This window comes from Mytilus trossulus, chromosome 11, assembly GCF_036588685.1.
Source record: "Mytilus trossulus isolate FHL-02 chromosome 11, PNRI_Mtr1.1.1.hap1, whole genome shotgun sequence".
Lineage (NCBI taxonomy): Eukaryota > Metazoa > Mollusca > Bivalvia > Mytilida > Mytilidae > Mytilus > Mytilus trossulus.
In genome coordinates this window covers 28,095,126-28,113,484 of record NC_086383.1, presented here as the reverse complement: position 1 = coordinate 28,113,484, position 18,359 = coordinate 28,095,126, and the positions used below count along the sequence as shown (strand labels likewise).

General features: G+C 31.2%; 1 protein-coding gene and 1 long non-coding RNA gene across 2 annotated transcripts; both read right to left on the bottom strand.

Moving 5' to 3' along the window:
* Positions 1 to 2,812: 2,812 nt before the first annotated feature.
* On the bottom strand, positions 2,813 to 7,812 carry LOC134691090 (uncharacterized). Its single transcript, XR_010102091.1, has 3 exons — positions 7,739 to 7,812; positions 5,677 to 5,733; positions 2,813 to 2,845 (listed from the first exon to the last, which is right to left on the bottom strand). It is a non-coding gene; the product is annotated as an uncharacterized LOC134691090 (long non-coding RNA).
* Positions 7,813 to 9,284: 1,472 nt separating this feature from the next.
* Positions 9,285 to 17,739, bottom strand: LOC134689914 (uncharacterized). Its single transcript, XM_063549880.1, has 6 exons — positions 17,621 to 17,739; positions 14,033 to 14,158; positions 12,365 to 12,397; positions 11,890 to 11,937; positions 11,351 to 11,404; positions 9,285 to 9,442 (listed from the first exon to the last, which is right to left on the bottom strand). Exons 1-6 carry the CDS (start codon positions 17,652 to 17,654, stop codon positions 9,285 to 9,287), a joined length of 453 nt encoding a protein of 150 aa, XP_063405950.1. The 5' UTR covers positions 17,655 to 17,739.
* Positions 17,740 to 18,359: the final 620 nt, after the last annotated feature.

Below are 18,359 nucleotides of genomic sequence, written 5' to 3'. Positions count from 1 at the left end.
ACGTTACCATGTAGCCCCTCGCGTTCCCTTTCATTATCCCCATTCGTCTCAGTTAAAGCATGGAAACCCAGAGCTACTTCTAAGTACAATTTTTGGACATCTACAATAGATAAAATTCGATTTATGATAAATGTCGAGTTTACAGAAACTTTCACCTGAACTTCTTTATAAGTGAATAATTCGACCTTAAATTTAGTCCGTTTGCTAGATATGAGTAACGCATGCGCATACATTAGGACTGATCAGTTATTAAAATAGATAGATTGTCAACATTGAGAGTGGATGGGGTAAATTTTTCATTGAATGATTCGATTCAAAAACGCTCAAGTCTCATACTGTTAATGCAAAACTAATATATAAATTTAATCTAAAAATATGAATTTAGATAGACAGAGAAAATAATTATCATGTTTATGTTAATATCGTGACTAATGACTGTCGGCAGTCTCCAGATGTCTTATCAATGGTTACTTTTATATTTTGTAGACTACAATACTCAGTAAGTGCTGATATATTGTACCGATCCTGAGTAATGTCAATTGGTTTTTAGACTCTTTTATATAATTGTTTTGAATAACCGTTTTAATACCTTTTCAATAATTTTAAAAAAAAATGAGTTAAATCGGTGACCATGATTTTGACATCGTTTGCAACTTTACTTCGACAATTATATGCTGAGCAACTGGAAGACACCATGCTGTAGTTATCTTTAACCATGTTGCAATTAGCAAATTTGTAGAGATTAATTTGATTTAAGAGTTAATATATATATAATAAGAACATGTCCGTAGTATCATTGTTTTATGTTCAGTGGACCGTTACATTTGGTTAAAACTGTAATTGTTCAAAATATAAAAAAGACCATTTCAGAGAGAACATGTACACTAAGTTTCAAGTTGATTTGACTTCAATTTAATCAAATACTACCTCGGCTAAAAACTTTTACCTGAAGCGTGACAGTTAGACGAAATAAAAGAACAGATGAACGGACAGACGGACGAACGAACGGAGAACGAACGGGCGAACGAAAGAATTGACGAATAGTAGCACAGACCAGAAAACATAATGCCAATAAATAGGGCATAGCAAAAGGCAAAATACTAGTCAGTAATTGCCCCATAATTACATATCCAGACCATTTTTTATATATTTGTTCTGTCATGAACCGTAAGTTTGAATGACATCACACTTACCTTCGAAATATAATCGAGTACTTAGGCAGCAACCATTTGATTTTCGAGGGGTAGGGGGGTATTGTTTTTTCCCCAGAAAAATAATTGATATTTTTGGCGACAAGTCGAAAACAATTTAATGACGGAAGCTTCTTTCAATAGAAGGACCAACAAGCCTTTTGTTTTGTAATTTAAGACACCTCTCCATCCAAGTCACAATTTGTAATAGTCAACCTTGTTAGGTCAAGGTACGGTCTTCAAAAATACATATAAAGTAGGAATAAAATGAAAAGAAACTAGAGGCTCTAAAGAGCATGTGTCGCTCACCTTGGTCTATGTGAATATTTAACAAAGGACGCAGATGGATTCTTCACACAATTGTGTTTTGATGATGGTGATGTGTTTGTACATCTTACTTTACTGAACATTCTTGCCACTTACAATTATCTCTATCTATAATGAACTTTGCCCAGTAGTTTCAGTGGAAAATTGTTAAAAATTGTCTGTAAAGGACAATAACTCCTTAGGGGGTCAATTGACCTTTTTCGGTCATGTTGACTTATTTGTAAATCTTCCTTTGCTGAACATTATTGCTATTTACAGTTTATCTCTATCTATAATAATATTCAAGAAAATCACCAAAAAAAGTAAAATTTCCTTAAAATTACCAATTCAGATGCAGCAACTCAACATCGGGTTATCCGATTTATCTGAAAATTTCAGGGCAGATAGATGTTGACCTGATAAACAATTGTACTTTATTTCAGATTTTCTCTAAATGCATTGGTTAAATATTTTAAACAAGATACCCAAAAGATGATTGTGGCCAAGTTTGGATTAATTTGGCCTAGTAGTTTCAGAGGAGAAGATTTTTGTAAAAAATAACAAAGATTTACGAAATAGTTAAAATTGACTATAAAGAGCAATAATTCCTAAAGGGATCAACTGACCATTTCGGTCATGTTGACTTTTTTGTAAATCTTACTTTACTGAACAATATTGCTGTTTACAGTTTATCTCTATCTATGATAATATTCTAGATAATAACCAAAAACAGAAAAAATATCCTTAAAAAACAATTCAGGGGCAGCAACCCAACAACGGGTTGTTCGACATCTGAAAATTTCAGGGCCGATAGATGTTGACCTGATAAACAATTTCACTACTGAAGATTTGATCTATATGATTTAGTTTTTGAGTTATAAGCCAAAAACTGCATTTTACCCCATGTTCTTTGTTTAGCCATGGCGGACATCTTGGTTGGTTGGCCGGATCATCGGACACATTTTTTTAAACACGATACCCCAATGATAATTGTGGCCAAGTTTGGTTTAATTTGGCCCAGTAGTTTCAGAGGAGAATATTTTTGTAAAAGTTAACGACGACGGACGACGACAACGGACGACGACGACTGACGACGACGACGGACGCAGAACGTCAAGTGATGGCAAAAACTCGCTTGGCCATTTGGGCCAGGTGAGCTAAAAAGTTGTCATTTAAAAACCAAATTTGTTTTGGCTTATGTCGGTCACATATCAATGCAATCTGACAAAGCGTCCAAATATTTTATACTAACAATATAAACTAAATGAAGAAATGTTCAATTAGCTCTTTATTTTTTAAGAGTTATGTTTACTTACGGTTAGCATCACGTAAGTGAGTACAATGTTCTACTGTAAATAAACAAGGCAAATTCGTTTATATGTACAAGTCATTGTTTTATAAAACATGTTTATGACGGTTCAAAAGCATGAATAAATGTTAAGATGAAGAGTGCTTCAATAAGGAAATTATACCACATCGCTTTGGAATTGTTTAAGTAATCTTTATATAAAAACTTTGATCCTTTGCCAGTATTATCCATTTACATAGCACGAATGACAACTCTAATGTTTTATTATAGTACAAGTTGTTTCTTATGTCAATATATGATTTTGATGTCGCTTTTCAATTAGTGTACCTATGAAACTCGTTTGTATTTGTTTTGTCTTTGAAATGTAGATCTCAAATTAAAATATGATGGGCTCTTTTTAGCGTTGACCGACACATTTATCAAAGGTATAACTGTGTGTCTGTCTATGAAAAAATAACAAATGTGGTACACACTTAATTATCCAAGCAGCGCGTTATTTTAAAGTGTGCACCACATTTTGCTGTTATTTAAAATAGACAGACAACATATTTCAGTCATTCCTTATAATTTAATTCTAAATTCCATTTTAAACTGTAGTTACCAATACAAAAAAAATTGATGACGTCATGGTCACATGATAAAGTTATGCCTATGAACAAAACAACGTTAGCCAATCAGAAAACGCTTTACATCCAACATTAGATTATTCACATATGAAGAGATTACGAGTCCAAAAGCGTAATCGGTCAACACCATTTACAACCTTATGAAAGAGTCGAAGGATATTCAAACTTATTAAAAGAGGGACGAAAGATACCAAAGGGACAGTCAAACTCGTAAATCTAAAACAAACTGACAACGCCATGGCTGAAAATGAAAAAGACAAACAGAAAAACAATAGTACACATGACACAATATAGAAAACTAAAGAATAAACAACACGAACCCCACCAAAAACTAGTCTACGGGGTGATCTCAGGTGCTCCGGAAGGGTAAGCAGATCCTGCTCCACATGCGGCATCCGTCGTGTTGCTTATGTGATTACAAATCCGGTAAATAGTCTAATTCGGTAGGTCGAATTCATGAAAGGGAAGGGAATTGTAGTTACGACGTAAGGAACATATCCGATATCATTTGTGAAACGGTTATTCCATAACGGTCAACCAACTCGTGATGGCGTCCGTAAAATTTACGAAGGAATGATTTCAACTTCACCATTTGGAACTCTTGGTTTAATAGCTTCCTTGTGAGCAGTAACCCTCTATCAAGAAAATCATGATAGGAAATGCAAGCACGGGAATATCGTATCAATTGGGAAGTATATACCCCGTATGCAGGTGCTGCTGGAATGTTGCTACTTAAAAATGGAAAGTTCACAATTGGAAAGAAATCATCTCTTTTGTCGTAAAGTTTTGTCTTCAACCGACCCTCATTATCAATTTCTAGATGCAAGTCAAGATATGAAGCCGACTTAACTGTATCTGTAGTATCCTTTATCTCCAAGTCGATGGGATAGATGCGATCCACATAGTCACCAAATTTTGAATTGTTTAGTGAAAGAACGTCATCTATATAGCGGAAAGTAGAGTTAAAGGATATTGCTAACTTCTTATCTTTCTTCCTAAGAAGTTCCTGCATGAAGTCAGCCTCATAATAATAAAGAAACAAGTCAGCAAGTAGAGGGGCACAGTTTGTTCCCATTGGGATGCCGACAGTCTGTTGAAAAACACGTCCTCCAAACGTAACAAATATGTTGTCAAAAAAGAAATCAAGCATCTTGATAATATCGGTTTCAGAGAATTTTTTGTTTGAATCAGAATGATTCTTTACAAAGTATGATTTATCCCTCCCTAAGACAAGATACTTGTATCTACGTTGGCCATTCTTTTTTATGCAGCAAAGTAATACCAACTCTTTTAATTTGTCTTTTAGTTTGGAATGTTGAATACTTGTGTAAAGAGTAGAAAAGTCAAATGTTTTAATACTGTTACAAGATGAAAGAGAGTTAGATTGTATGTACTTTAAAAGATCTTTGGAATTTTTAAGTATCCACATCTGATTCACGCCACCTCTAGAATAGGCAGTTTCACAATAACTTTGAAGCCCGTCTTTGATTGCTGATAAAACGGATGTTAATAATTTAGAAAGGGGTTTCGTGGAGCACTTGGAAGACCCAGCAATATACCGTTGTTTGTAAGGACACTTATGTAGTTTAGGTATCCAATACAGTGATGGAAGATCCAGTTCTTCATCTTTGGTTGAAAAACCAAAGGAACAAAGAACAGACCTATGATTATCCAGGATTTCCTCTTTGGTAAGTGTCGTGAGGGTATATGTTGGGTTTCCAAGTGAATTGTCTATACCTAATTCTTATCTTATTAAATGATGATAAACAGACAATAACATGGCATCAAAAAGACTACAGTACAAACAACAGTATACTAGACACAGCATATACGACAAAACACAAGGATGACCTTATATGCCATGGAAGAGTAAGGACATCTTGTCCCATATGTTTCAGGATACAACAAACAATCATAAAATCGAAAGAAATATGTATACCAATGTGTAATGCAAAATTCATTCATTCAGTATAAATCTATTTGTGAATGCTTTTTTATGTCAATAATAAGGAAATAACACGTGGCTTTCAATAGCAATCTGTTTGTCCCTTTAATCAAAATATAAATCTTTATCAAGCTATGAGGCATTTTGAAACATTATGTGCTATTTCATTAATAAAAAGTAAAATCACAAAAATACTGAACTCAGAGGAAAATCAATACGGAAAGTCCATAATCACATGGCAAAATCAAATAACAAAACGCATCAAAAACGAATAGACAAGAACTGTCATATAAAACATACCACTGTCTGTCATTGTTGTATTAGTTGTAGGACTTGTCTTGTGATGTTTGGCAAGATCTATTGATAAGATATATGTAAATGTATATATAGAGACATTTAAAAATAAAAACCTGACTTGTTTTATGAAATTATGCTATGATGCAGACAGTTCACTTAATGTAGACGAAACGCGCGTCTAGTGTACTAAATTATAATCCTCGTACATTTGATAACAGTTTAGTTAATTTTAAACTATGCTTCTTTTAGAACATTCTTTTCAAATAAACATCAATCTTATAAGTTGTAATAATAGTTTATTAACACGACTTTTGCGTATTTTTAGGTCAGTACAACTTTTTTGGTTTTTGTTAGGATTCAGACATGCAACATGATGTTCAAAGCGTAAGTGGATGTAGATTTAAAACATATCTTTCGCATTTTTCATATAGTTTACACATACACACTGCTTATCATTTGAAAGTTTGTTGTAATACATACTCAGGCGATGGTTGTAGATAACTTAATTGAAATATTCTTCCAAGCGAACTCAATGTAGGTGCTCTTTTGCTCTGTAGATAACTAATGGTTACATAAGCGTACATTAGCCGTTAAAAATCTTAGTTTAATTTCCAAAAATGTAATTTATTCACTTATCAAGTCTTTCCACTTTTCTGTGGAAAAACTTATTGCATTTCTTCTGATCATGCTGATTATTATTAATATTAGTATTAATTTTGTTTTTCTTCCCCAACTTTTTTTTTATCGTGACAATTTTTGTTTCGCAATGTGTCGCTAATATATTCATTATATAGTATCATACAGTTTATCCGCTTTTTTATTTTCATCCATTCTTAGCCGAATATTTTTTTTGTAAGTGGTACATCCCTATTAACTTTATTATTAAATATGTGCATCTGTTTCGTTACAAAATAGGATGTCGACCAATTTCTTTTTCTAAATTGTTTGTTACATGAAATTTTATAGGAGTTATCTACTATTACTAAATACATTTGTCGGTATGTTTTTTTAACTCATAAACCGTTATCCCGATTACCCTGGAATGTTTTTATTTGAGGCCCCTGGGTCCTAGTATAGAAATGTCAAATGTCAAGGTTCTTGATCAAGTTCTCAACATTGACTTTTCCTTGTTTTGGCATTTTATACAACCCCCTTTAAAGATATAAATAAAAGAACAAGTGCAAAATGTTTGCTTAATTCTAATGAAGATATGTTAAAATCGATCTGAAGCAATCTAATGGCATCTTATAGGAGTTATTGCCACTAAGATGTGTAATTATTTTAATTTATTGATTATTACTTCAACTTGGTTCATTATATAGCCATATGACCTTTAACAGAATGTTGGTGACATATGAACTTGAGTAAACCGGAAGTAGCAATTTATACACTTTTTTCATGATAAAAAATACTCGGAATCCATATAATTTGTAATCTAAATGCATTAACACATCATTGTAGACTAAAAATGGCTATCGATTAACCGCGAGTGGTTAATCATCTCCTGGTTAAAAGATTAAAAGTATTTAGAAACTTTATATTTTTGGAATCAGTGTTAAATAAACTATTATATGTGACTGGAAGATACGTTTATCTCACTGGAAGAAGCTCATTATCGCAAAATTTAACTTAAAAGTATATTGAACTCATTCAGTTATCGAATCAGTATGTAGAAACTTGCTTCTTTTCATATTTCTTTGTGGAAAGACTTTCAATTGTTCTCTAAAGAAGTGGTTTTTAATTAATATTGTATTGCCGTCTATATTAAAAGATAAACGCACGATGCCAAAGGTTTATTTAACTCTTATGTCTTAACAAACTGTTTTACCATGGCACAAAAAAAGCAAGACAACCACACTACAAACAACAGAGCGCCAAATATTTCAAACAATAAAACGAAAGAAATATATGCAATGTTTATCAAATATTTAAGCGATACCTCTACACTTTTTTTTACACACGAATTTCGCAGGTCTACTTTTTCGCAAGGGCATGTCTAAAACATATGGACTCATATTAAACTGTGTTTATGAACCTTTATGTTAGCCTCAAACAGCATATTTACCTTCAATCCAGATCATGATTTCTTTTCGACATGCTGCATTCATGTGTGTGTTAATGTAGCTTTCAACATTTCTAGAACAACAGAAAAAAAAAATCACCAACATTTTTTAGAAGGGAATGTCGTTTATCCAACGAGGAAAAGAAATAGCCCAAACACATAAACAGAATAAATAGAGCCAAAGACAATGATGGACAGAATGAAACTGGATAATTATTCATGGTTTCTACTACAGTTTTTGACAAATTGTAAATTTCAATCATAACTATTGATATATATATAGTCAAACGTTCTTCTAACCTCATCTTATTTTGTTAAATGACATTTAAATCTTATAAATATTTATAAATACATTCTTTCGGAATTCACGAATAATTGCGCCACTCCACTGAAGCGCCAAAAAACATTCAAAACAAAATCTAATAATTGTTTTATAACTTGTAAATTAAGGGTTAATGAGTGTTTCCTGAACGTTAAGATGGGTACAGTCTTTATCTGTACAAAAGTTAACTTGTCTACTGTTTTCCACGTTACCTTTAAGAATGTTTCTGGCCATACAATCGGATGAGTTTTCTTATATAACAGATTGAAATATCTAAGACTTTTTATATTGGACATGAGCTTTCATTATGAAAACAAAGTAAATGTAATGTTCTGTATCACGGTATAGCAAACACATTATAATGACTCTGTTTGCATATTATACAAATTGAAATCATATTGCTTTAATTTTTAATTTTTTATATAATGTATATTACGGTAGCGTATAAGTGCCCTCCTTTTTTATTCTGTTTTTTTTTTGTCAAATTGTCGACTTAATTCTTTGAAATATCAAGTTCTTAATTGTTTAAATTATCAACTTTTATCTTGGAATTATCCATATTAAACTTTATCTTGGAAATGACTGATATCTTACATCTAGGTCAGTGTATATCTACCATTCGTTTTTCGTTTTAAAACATCAAAAATAAAAAGCAAATAACGAAAGTGTTTTCATTTTTCGTTTTTGATTTCTTAAAAACCAAAACACTTTTGTTTTTTGCTTTTTGTTTTTGATGTTTTAAAACGAAAAACGAATGGACGCAGATATACACGAACCCATCTATCCCGTAGCCTTCTTTATGCGTTCATATATTTAATTTACTAAAAATAAATCTTTGCGGCAAACGTTTTTGTAAAAAAATGTTTAAGAATGAAATAAAAAAGTATCTAAATTCTTTAATGTATTCACGCAACCTGATATCCTCGATGTAACTTTGAAGTTACTATTATTGGATATATGTGGATATGTCATAATTTTGCTAGTTTTATCTTTCTGACACTAGTTGTATAACCTTTCATTAATTTAGGGTATGTTTTGAATTTTGGAAATCTGAAAAAATGGTAAGTTGTGGTATTTTAATCAATTAAGGACTTTACTTGTGTTTTTTAAGAACCGTTTTAATTCATAAATGTTATTTAGCCTAATTATATGTTACTTTGAAAAAACATGTTGGTAATTTTCGTTGTTGGTTGCTGTCTCATGTAACATAGCCCAATAACCTTTCAATCATTCAACCCTGTTATGCAGACTTTCATAATTACAGTCTGGAATTCCATTCAAGAAAGCTTCATCATGAAGACTCGTATATCTGTGATATGGTTCTAGGAAAGAATGAGATCCAGAATAATGCCCAAAATGTGTTCCGTTACTGGTTAACAGGAATCCTGAAATTAAAAAAGAAACCTTTTTAGTTAACATTTTTGCGATTCTTCTTTACTTCAACATGTTCAAATTGTAATGGAGTAGACTAATAGACTAACCCAAAATATATTTACCAATAACTTCGCCCATAGTCATCTAGTGAGCAGAATATTAACAATCAAAATTTTCAAACGTTATATAAAAAAAGAATAAAAATAGATTTTATAAAGTGTAGCATGGTAAGTTTAGATTTAATGATTTTAAATATTAGGGTAACAAGTAAAATAATTTAAAAAAAATCCAACTCGGGGAAAATTAAAATTGAAAAGTCACTTAGCACATAGCAAAAACAAAAGCTGAAACAGTTATAACGAATAGAAATTAATTTTTGTATTACTGCATTTGAAAAGACATTTCCTCGTGTAGAACATAACACTGTATGTATGACGAAAAACACAATATGAATAGTATGACCAATAGTGTGTAGTGCCTTTACACGCACCTCTATTAAGGTTAATTAAACATACTTTGATTGACAGTTATTATATAATTTTATTTTGGATTTATTGTTATTTGTAGGATACACATCTTTTGTGAGTTCGTGGGTACAGATGACCAGCGAAATCAAATGTGCAAGGAATGGCAAATGTTTGATATGCTCGAATGCAGAATTCAGCAAAAAACACGAAATTAAAATATCAGCAAACAAACATATATTAAGTGTTTTTTTAATACATGAAAATAAGTTAGTCGAAAAAGAAAATGAGAATAATATGCAACTGTTCATAGTTTCGAAGCAACGTCTTTATCTAATTCGTTTTGTTTAAAGTGTTATTAAGTTTCAACTAAAATATAAACTAAAGGCAATATTCATTAATAAGGATTTTACATTGTTGATATTTAAGGAGGCGAAATATACCAGATTGACAGTCAACCTCAAGAAAATACAAAAAGCAACACGAACCTCACCAACAGTTGAAGGAGATCTCAGATGCTCAGGAAGGGTAAGCAGATCCTGTTTAATAGTTTCCTTGTGAGCTACAACCATCTATCATGGAAATGATGATAGGAAATACAACCTCGAAAAACATCGTATCAATTGGGAGCTATATACAACGGATGCAGGAATGTGTCTACATAGAAATCGAAAGCCGAAGTTTTGTGTTCAATCGTTTTAACTTTCTCCACTTTTCTGTTAAAGTTTTAATAATTACTATCAACTCCCTCGGGCAATGCTGACAAATAAGTGATATGGCTATTTTTCTAATAACCCTATAACTCTTCACGTTTTTCCGACGTTCTCATCTTCGGATTTTACAAATGTTCTATTTGACGTTATTATTGAAAATAAATGCAGAATGTGCGTGCAGTGAAAGCAAAATTGAATAAAAATTGATTGAAAAAAAAATGATGAATGAATGAAAAAATTGTTTTCATGTCTTGCGTGTTATCTTTTGACAATACTGTAAATGATAATACGTTACTGTAACATTGTAGACATTCTGTCTGACCAACACCTTTGAAACATGTATGATGTTTTAAAAGTACTAGATCGCTCAGTTATTGTCTGCAGGAAGATTGATGTTTAGCCTTTTAAAATATAATGCTTAACTAATATAATCTACTGACAGAACGAACTCCAAGTGTTAACTGTTTTGTGGTCCCCATTCGATAATGAATTCCGATACCTCCCACATTCAGTTAATATCTAATTTTTAAAAGAATACCATTTTTTCTTACACAACTGTGGTGCATAACACCAAAAACAAAAAGCGAGGGATGAACAGAAAACAAGTTCACCCAAATAATTGTTTATTCATATTAAATATCATCTTTTCATTAATAGAGAATGTGTATTTTCTGAAACAAAAACTTCATTTCCATTAAAAATATCAAAATGCATTGCTACAAAATAGTGTTTGTTTACTTACGTTTCCTATGTGGCAACGTCTTATGGTAAATATCATGATATAATCTTTCTACAGCTGAAAAGAATAATTAAACATAAGCATATGATTTTAAGATGAATAGTACTAAAAAGTACTCTTGCCTATATTCAGAATTTATTTACAGGGTCTGGCAATAGAAATATAAGAAAAAACGTACATGGTTTCCTCTGCCTTATTTTTAAACTTTTACCCCGAAAATGTCATAATCGGTCATTTCAGTACCAGCATCTATAACAAATGGGACGATTTCAATTTTTGGTAATTATCAATTTCGCCAACCTAGGTACATTGTAGCAATAAATATTAAATACGCATTTAGTAGTCTGCTGTTATTTATGTATTATTGTATTTTTTTCTTTAGTTATATCTTCTGACATCATTACATCTGCTGTTGTTTTTTATTTGGTCGGGTTGTTGTCTCTTTGACACGTTCCCCATTTCCATTCTCAATTTTAAAGTTTACATTAAAGACTGTTTATACTTATATGAAATAAACCCAACCCGATCAAAGCATAACATACCATTATAAGTATTGTGCTTTACCCATTCTTCTAACAACTGAATTGCATCTATAAATAAACGAAATTATTAATCATAATGTTACTTTGTGCTTCTCTTAACTTAAAAGATATTTCATGACCAACAGCAAATCTAAATGTGTGCTTGAAAAAAAAAAAAAAAAAAGAATTCATATCGTGTGCCATTCTTTTTACTAAACTTATGATGACCAACACTTTCTGTATGAATCTATTTAACATGCACATTGACGTCTTACGTTTTAATATATATGCTTTAGATCGCAACATACTTCTAGGGGAAAAAATAAACAGAGGTATATTTTCCCTAGGATTACAAGATGGGATATATATCTTGATTCGTGATTTCATCAATGTTTTAACTGTTCAATATTTGAGAAATGTGCTTTTTGTTCGTGTTAAAAAAACTAAGTTTTATTTAACGTTCAAATAATCGACTTTGCTCAGTATGTTTACTTACGCCGTTTGTTTGACACATTATTGCATGTTCTACCTGTAAAATGAAATATTATATTTTATTTAAATTAAGGTGGTACCTAACAATACAGGGAGATAACTCTGTTAAGTCAGCTAAAATTTTTAATTACGTTGTGTTGTGAAAGGAATATTAAGCTTCTCTTTGATCAAAATTGGTGTTTGTCAAATTGCTATATAACCAGTGTAATTTTTCTGACAAAACAGTCGGTTCAATTTTTTTTTTTCTTCAAATTTCTGTTTAAATTTTATGAAAAATAAACGAGCCAAATTAATTTTAGTGAAAGTGTTGGGTACCACCTTCAAGCAGAAAAATAAATCGAACTTATGTATCTGATATATAAATTGTTTATGCGCGCACATTAGATTGATCTATAACAAACAAACAAACAAACAAAAATTATCCACTCATACATTCTGCTATCTAATAATTGCAACTTTATAAGTATATTTTAAAATTAATTAATATTTATATTGGTTAATTTGACATTGAAACGTAACAAAATTATCAAATATACCAGGATAGAAATTTGTATGTGCGACAAACTCGCATATCGTCTGACAAAGACCCACTAGTGACGCTCGAATAAAAAAAAATGTGAATAAGACCATAAAAAGTAATTAAGTTGAAAGTAACACATTTTACTAAGTGTTATGTTGTAAACAAAACCAGTGATTTAAGACAAAAACCGCCAAAAAATTGTTTAAGAATTTTTTCAATTTCAAAAGATTTGTTTTCATCGAAAATCGATATAAGAATTTAAACGTGTAGACTTAAACATGTCAAACATGGGTTGCTTAAAGTTTTGAATGCCTTTGCAGATATTTGAATACTTTTTTCTCATCTTTAAATTTAAATGCAGATTCTTGACCTCAAATAGCGTAAACCCTTATGTTTTCTAATACTTTTTAATATTTTGACATACAAGTGCGTGCATTTTCTTTCTAAAAATGCTTTCCATTGGCTAACTTAACAGTTGTTCCTATTAATTATATTTTTTTCATCAATTTCAGTTCAAACATATGTATTATTTTTGTTGTTGACAAGTATATCTGACAAGCCAGGTATATATCATTTTGAAGGAAGACCGTCTACCGGTCTTGTGACTAAGACATGTCCATATGTGTGTCTGTTGCAACCTGTCATTGGGACCTGTTATACATTTACCTTTAAAATTTATTGTAGAGCAGATATGTCGAAAGGATTTTTGTATTTCCAAAATCAAATATATGTATGAACTGACCATGACCAATAAATACATTGATTGTCTGATGAATACAAATTAGTAGATAGATATAAGAATATTTGGTATGAGTTCCAATGAGACACCTCTGCATCTTAGTCACAAGTTATATAAGCAAACCAATATAGGTCAAAGCACGCTATTCCACAAGGATCGTTGGCTCACACTTAAAAACAAGCTCTAAAGGGCCTAAACAATTACGTGTGTAAAACCTGGCAAACCGGAAAAACAACGGTATAATCTAAATAAAAACGAGAAACAAGAAACACTTCTGAACATCAAGTTTACGTATTAGTCAAAACGTTTGCTCAGTAATTAGAAATAATATTTACTATGGACAAATCAAGCATCGTTAGTTATACAATTTTAATAACCTTAATAAAGATTAGAAATAAAATATCAATACTTACTTTGATATAAAATTGAACGACGGGTGGTTGTAGTAGAAGGTGTTACAGTATGATGATGGTGATTGACAGTGGTGTGCTTGATAGTCGTTTCGTGATGATGTTTAGCTGATGAAATAGCAATCAGCCCTGAATGAAATTGTTAAAAGGAAACTGAATTTCACCATCAAATTAAAATCCGATCAAAGCGATATAGCATGTCCATAACCAGGAATATGTTTGACAATAAAAACAAAACAGAAATTTCTGTAATCAATTTTACAAATAAGTTTACGACATAACGTCTGTAAGTATACTTAATTGTTCGTAACTTTCTATGAACGGTAGTCTTACGATTTTTTTTTGTGAAACTTAGCATGATTGCATAATGATTGCCTCTTGACCAAATGTCGTACTTTCTTGTGAAGTAGTTACTTTTTCATTATAAATATTGTTCATTCTCATGAGTTTGATCAATTCAAAAGTGAAAATCCCTTATCAAATGACACATTCAAACGCTGAAACACATCAACATTACTTTATCTGTAACTGTCTGTTTTTTGTTATATCTGTTTTACTTGACTCTGTATTTATCTATCCCGTCATACTTGGAACAACAAAATTAGTTTATGTCTACCTTTGCGAATTTCAAACGCGCAATTTTACACCAGTACTTAAAACCTTCCATCCTCTATTGGTGGATTTAACATAGATAAATAACATCGTATACTATAAGCAAAATGAGGATGTTAGATTTGATGTATGCCTTTTTGTGATTCTTCGTTATATTTGTTGTTATATAGTGATTAAGATGATCACACAATGTTGATTATTATACCCCTATTTGTGACATTTTTACCTTTTGTGTCTGTTTGTTTTGTTCACGCAATATGTTGACAATATAATGGAATAATATGCGACTGTCATACAAGTGAGAGGTTTAGCTAGCTATAAAACCAGGTTCAATCCATCATTTTCTACATAAGAAAATACCAGTACCAAGTCAGGAATATGACATTGTTATCTATTTGTTCGATGTGTTTGAGCTTTAGATTTTGCCATTGATTGTGGACTTTCCTTTTTAAATTTTCCTCGGAGTTCAGTATTTTTGTGATTTTACTTTTTTTCAATCGAATAAATAACAACCGGCATTTTGCTGCCTTGTCACACGTTTTTTCTCATGTGTGCTAAACTTGGTGTTAAAGCTAACAAAACCTCAATTTGTATGATTATCACAAAATAAGCAATGATATTGACAACAGGGTGCGAAAACAAATAAACAGGCAAAATAGGTAAAGGTATGTAAATTTTTTTCTGGACGTAACTGGGTATTTATTTTATTTAAACAATGAGGAACGATGAGATACTTTGTTACTTTATATACGACAAGGAAGTCTGTTTTATAAGATAAAATACAAGTAACCAGATCTTAAATAGGCAAACTCTAAACATGAAATAGATACTCAAAGAGATTTCCGTACACTATTTCAAAACCCAAAATACAGATATCGTACACCGACTTGACTTCTATTATATTTTTCCATTTAGCTAAATATCAAATTAAAGCAACATATTTATCGTTGGATTTTTTCGGAATATACAAAATTAGTTTTGAGATCAACATCTTCTGGTAAAAAAAGTGAAAATACACAAAAATTCTTATCACATTGCAATGTCAAACCAACTGTTATCCATTAAAGACCCATAAACATTACACTCGATGGAAAGTCAATTTCACATAAAAGTCAATCATAATTCGAATAATTATAGCTTCTATCGATATAAATTTTATGAACGTTTTTTCGGACAAGTTATGGATTGAGTTCAATTTAAAATGGTAAAATGAAAGGAAGAAGATGTGATGTGATTGGTAATGAGAAACTTATCTGCCGAAAATAAATGAATTAGATGTAATTAGCTACAGTTAGATATATGGCTTTCAGACATGATCTCAACCAGAACATTCACGACGAAGGCTTACTATAATTTATTAACCAATATCGTGGTGTCGTTAATTGTTGTAGTATAACTCATAACGTTGAAATTCTTTTAGCAGAATTACGCATTTGCTACTCATGTCAGTTCTCTAAATTTTTAACGTGCACTAATAGTGTGGTTTATATAAAAAATAATAGGATGACATTTAATTTTTCATAGCGTTGTCACTTTGTCAAAATGAAAAAGTTGTGCACATGTAAATCGCAATACATCTTTTCTTATCACTATGTGATATACGGACATGTGAATAAAACAAGTAATTAAATATAGTCTATTTGGAGCATGCTATTTGTTAATTGATACAATATCAATAAAATTGCACACTTACACTATACAAATGTTCAAACACAATCCCATGCACATTACTATGCAAGTAAACATGTAAATCACTATACAAGTAAACAATCAAATTGCTACTGATATAAATTATTCAAAACAAAACAAAATATTCAAAGGAGGATAACTCTATTTCTGACGTTTAATATTATATTTCTTTAGCAGTAACACTTTCTTCCACAAATAACAAGTTTCCTACAATGCTTTCAGCTATGTATTTAGTTGGCAATATACATGTGTTGATTCGAGTGTAACTCATGGGTCTAGTAAACACGAAACACCGGTCTTGCGTACAGCACACATCCGGATTAGACATGTGAAATATATATAAAAAAGGCTTAATAAGTGCTGACCGGTCATTGTTTTATAATGCTTGCAGAAAACAACAAAATAAACTTATTGTTAACTCGCTAAAAGTTTTCGTAAAGATAGCAGAAGCCAAGGGCACAATGTTTCGCCTCCATGTCATGTTGTAATTTCTACGATTGTTAAAAATTAAAAAAAAAAGGTCATACGTCTTTCAGATACAGATTGGTTATTGATTTCCAGAGAATAACTTAAATTTATTTTCCAATTAATGCTAAAATACACTCATAAACCTTCTTCTGTTCAATTATATCTGTCTGTATTGTTTGTTTACCTGAACATAGCATTTGTATGTACTTGCGGCAAACGAGTTTTATTTCAAACAATCGCTAGTTTTTTACAGAAAATATTTAATGATGCAGATATATCTGAAATCCTTGGTTTACATTCGTATAAGTTTGACTTATCTACAGAGTACGATCGGTGACCCTCATTCCTCATAATTCTACATAACTTATCATTGTACATTATCGGTTGAAGTATAATTTCAAAAGTTTCAAGGTTAATAAAGCAATTGCCATATCACGTTTTATAAACTTTAAACAAATTAATGACTTCGTTCAACAGGGTAGAAACTGATACTAGTAATACTCCTTTGATGTTAAAACCTCATTTGATCTTATATGCGATATGCGCAAAAAAAGTAATGGAATATGTTGGCCCTGACGGACAAGACGAAACAGTCATAGAAACCAAGTATAGTGTGTGGCTTTCTATTTACAATTTTTAACCAATACTAACTTTAGCATTCGTTTATGTTTTAAGTGTCAAATCGTCCAATTGATGTGGTTTACTGCAGATGATTGATTTGTATACGGAAAAAAATAACAAATGCATGTATATGTTGACTTGTTCCACCTTCGTTTAAACCTGTAATTAAGTTACAAATAAGAATAGAGAACAAAACCTTACCAGAAACAAGAAACCACAATTGAACGGTACACATTATTCTCTGTCTGTAGATCAACTAAATAGTATGTACCATGGTCACGATTGTAAATGAGATAATTTACGAGGCCTTGACATATCAGTCAATACATTAGCAATGTTCAAAATTATCTTTGCATTTAACCACGTTGTTTGCTCAACTGTGAAAATATGAATGATCTAGTCTATTGTAGGGAAGAAGCACTGTCAAATGTTGTTTTACGACACCTACATGAAAAACTTATGTCGTAAGAAAAATTATTGTACTAGCTATGAAGCATCGCATAATGTTTTGAAAGATTTCTCTAAATAACTATAATTATTATTCTGTGATTTGGTTATAAATAGGAATATTCGAAAGCAAATAACTAGTATTTAAATTTTTCATGAAAGTACACACTAAAAGTTTTGGATGTTGGAAACAATTGCAAATTACCCCTTAAAAAAAAGTTTGGTAGATATACAGTTTTAGAATAAACAACAATAAGTCAAGCTGTGGTTAAAATAAGCACATTTTATTTGCAATACAAAGGTTAACCGTATGTCAACTTTAGGGGTTGAACATTTCTTGAATAAAATTAAACGTGTGCCTTATTTGTTATGGAAGGTAACATGATTAAAATGTAATACACCATGGCCAGACGCGCGTGTCGTCTACATAAGACTCAGTAGTGACGCTAAGATCAAAATAGTTATAAAGCCCAACAAGTTGAAAAGCATTGAG

Coding starts and splice junctions, on each gene's coding strand:
- LOC134689914 (XM_063549880.1), bottom strand. CDS start 17,654: ATGTGTACCGTTCAATTGTGGTTTCTTGTTTCTG. Junction 11,938..12,364: donor TAATGTGTCAAACAAACGGC/GTAAGTAAACAT, acceptor GTTTATTTATAG/ATGCAATTCAGTTGTTAGAA. Junction 9,443..11,350: donor GACGTTGCCACATAGGAAAC/GTAAGTAAACAA, acceptor TTTTAATTTCAG/GATTCCTGTTAACCAGTAAC.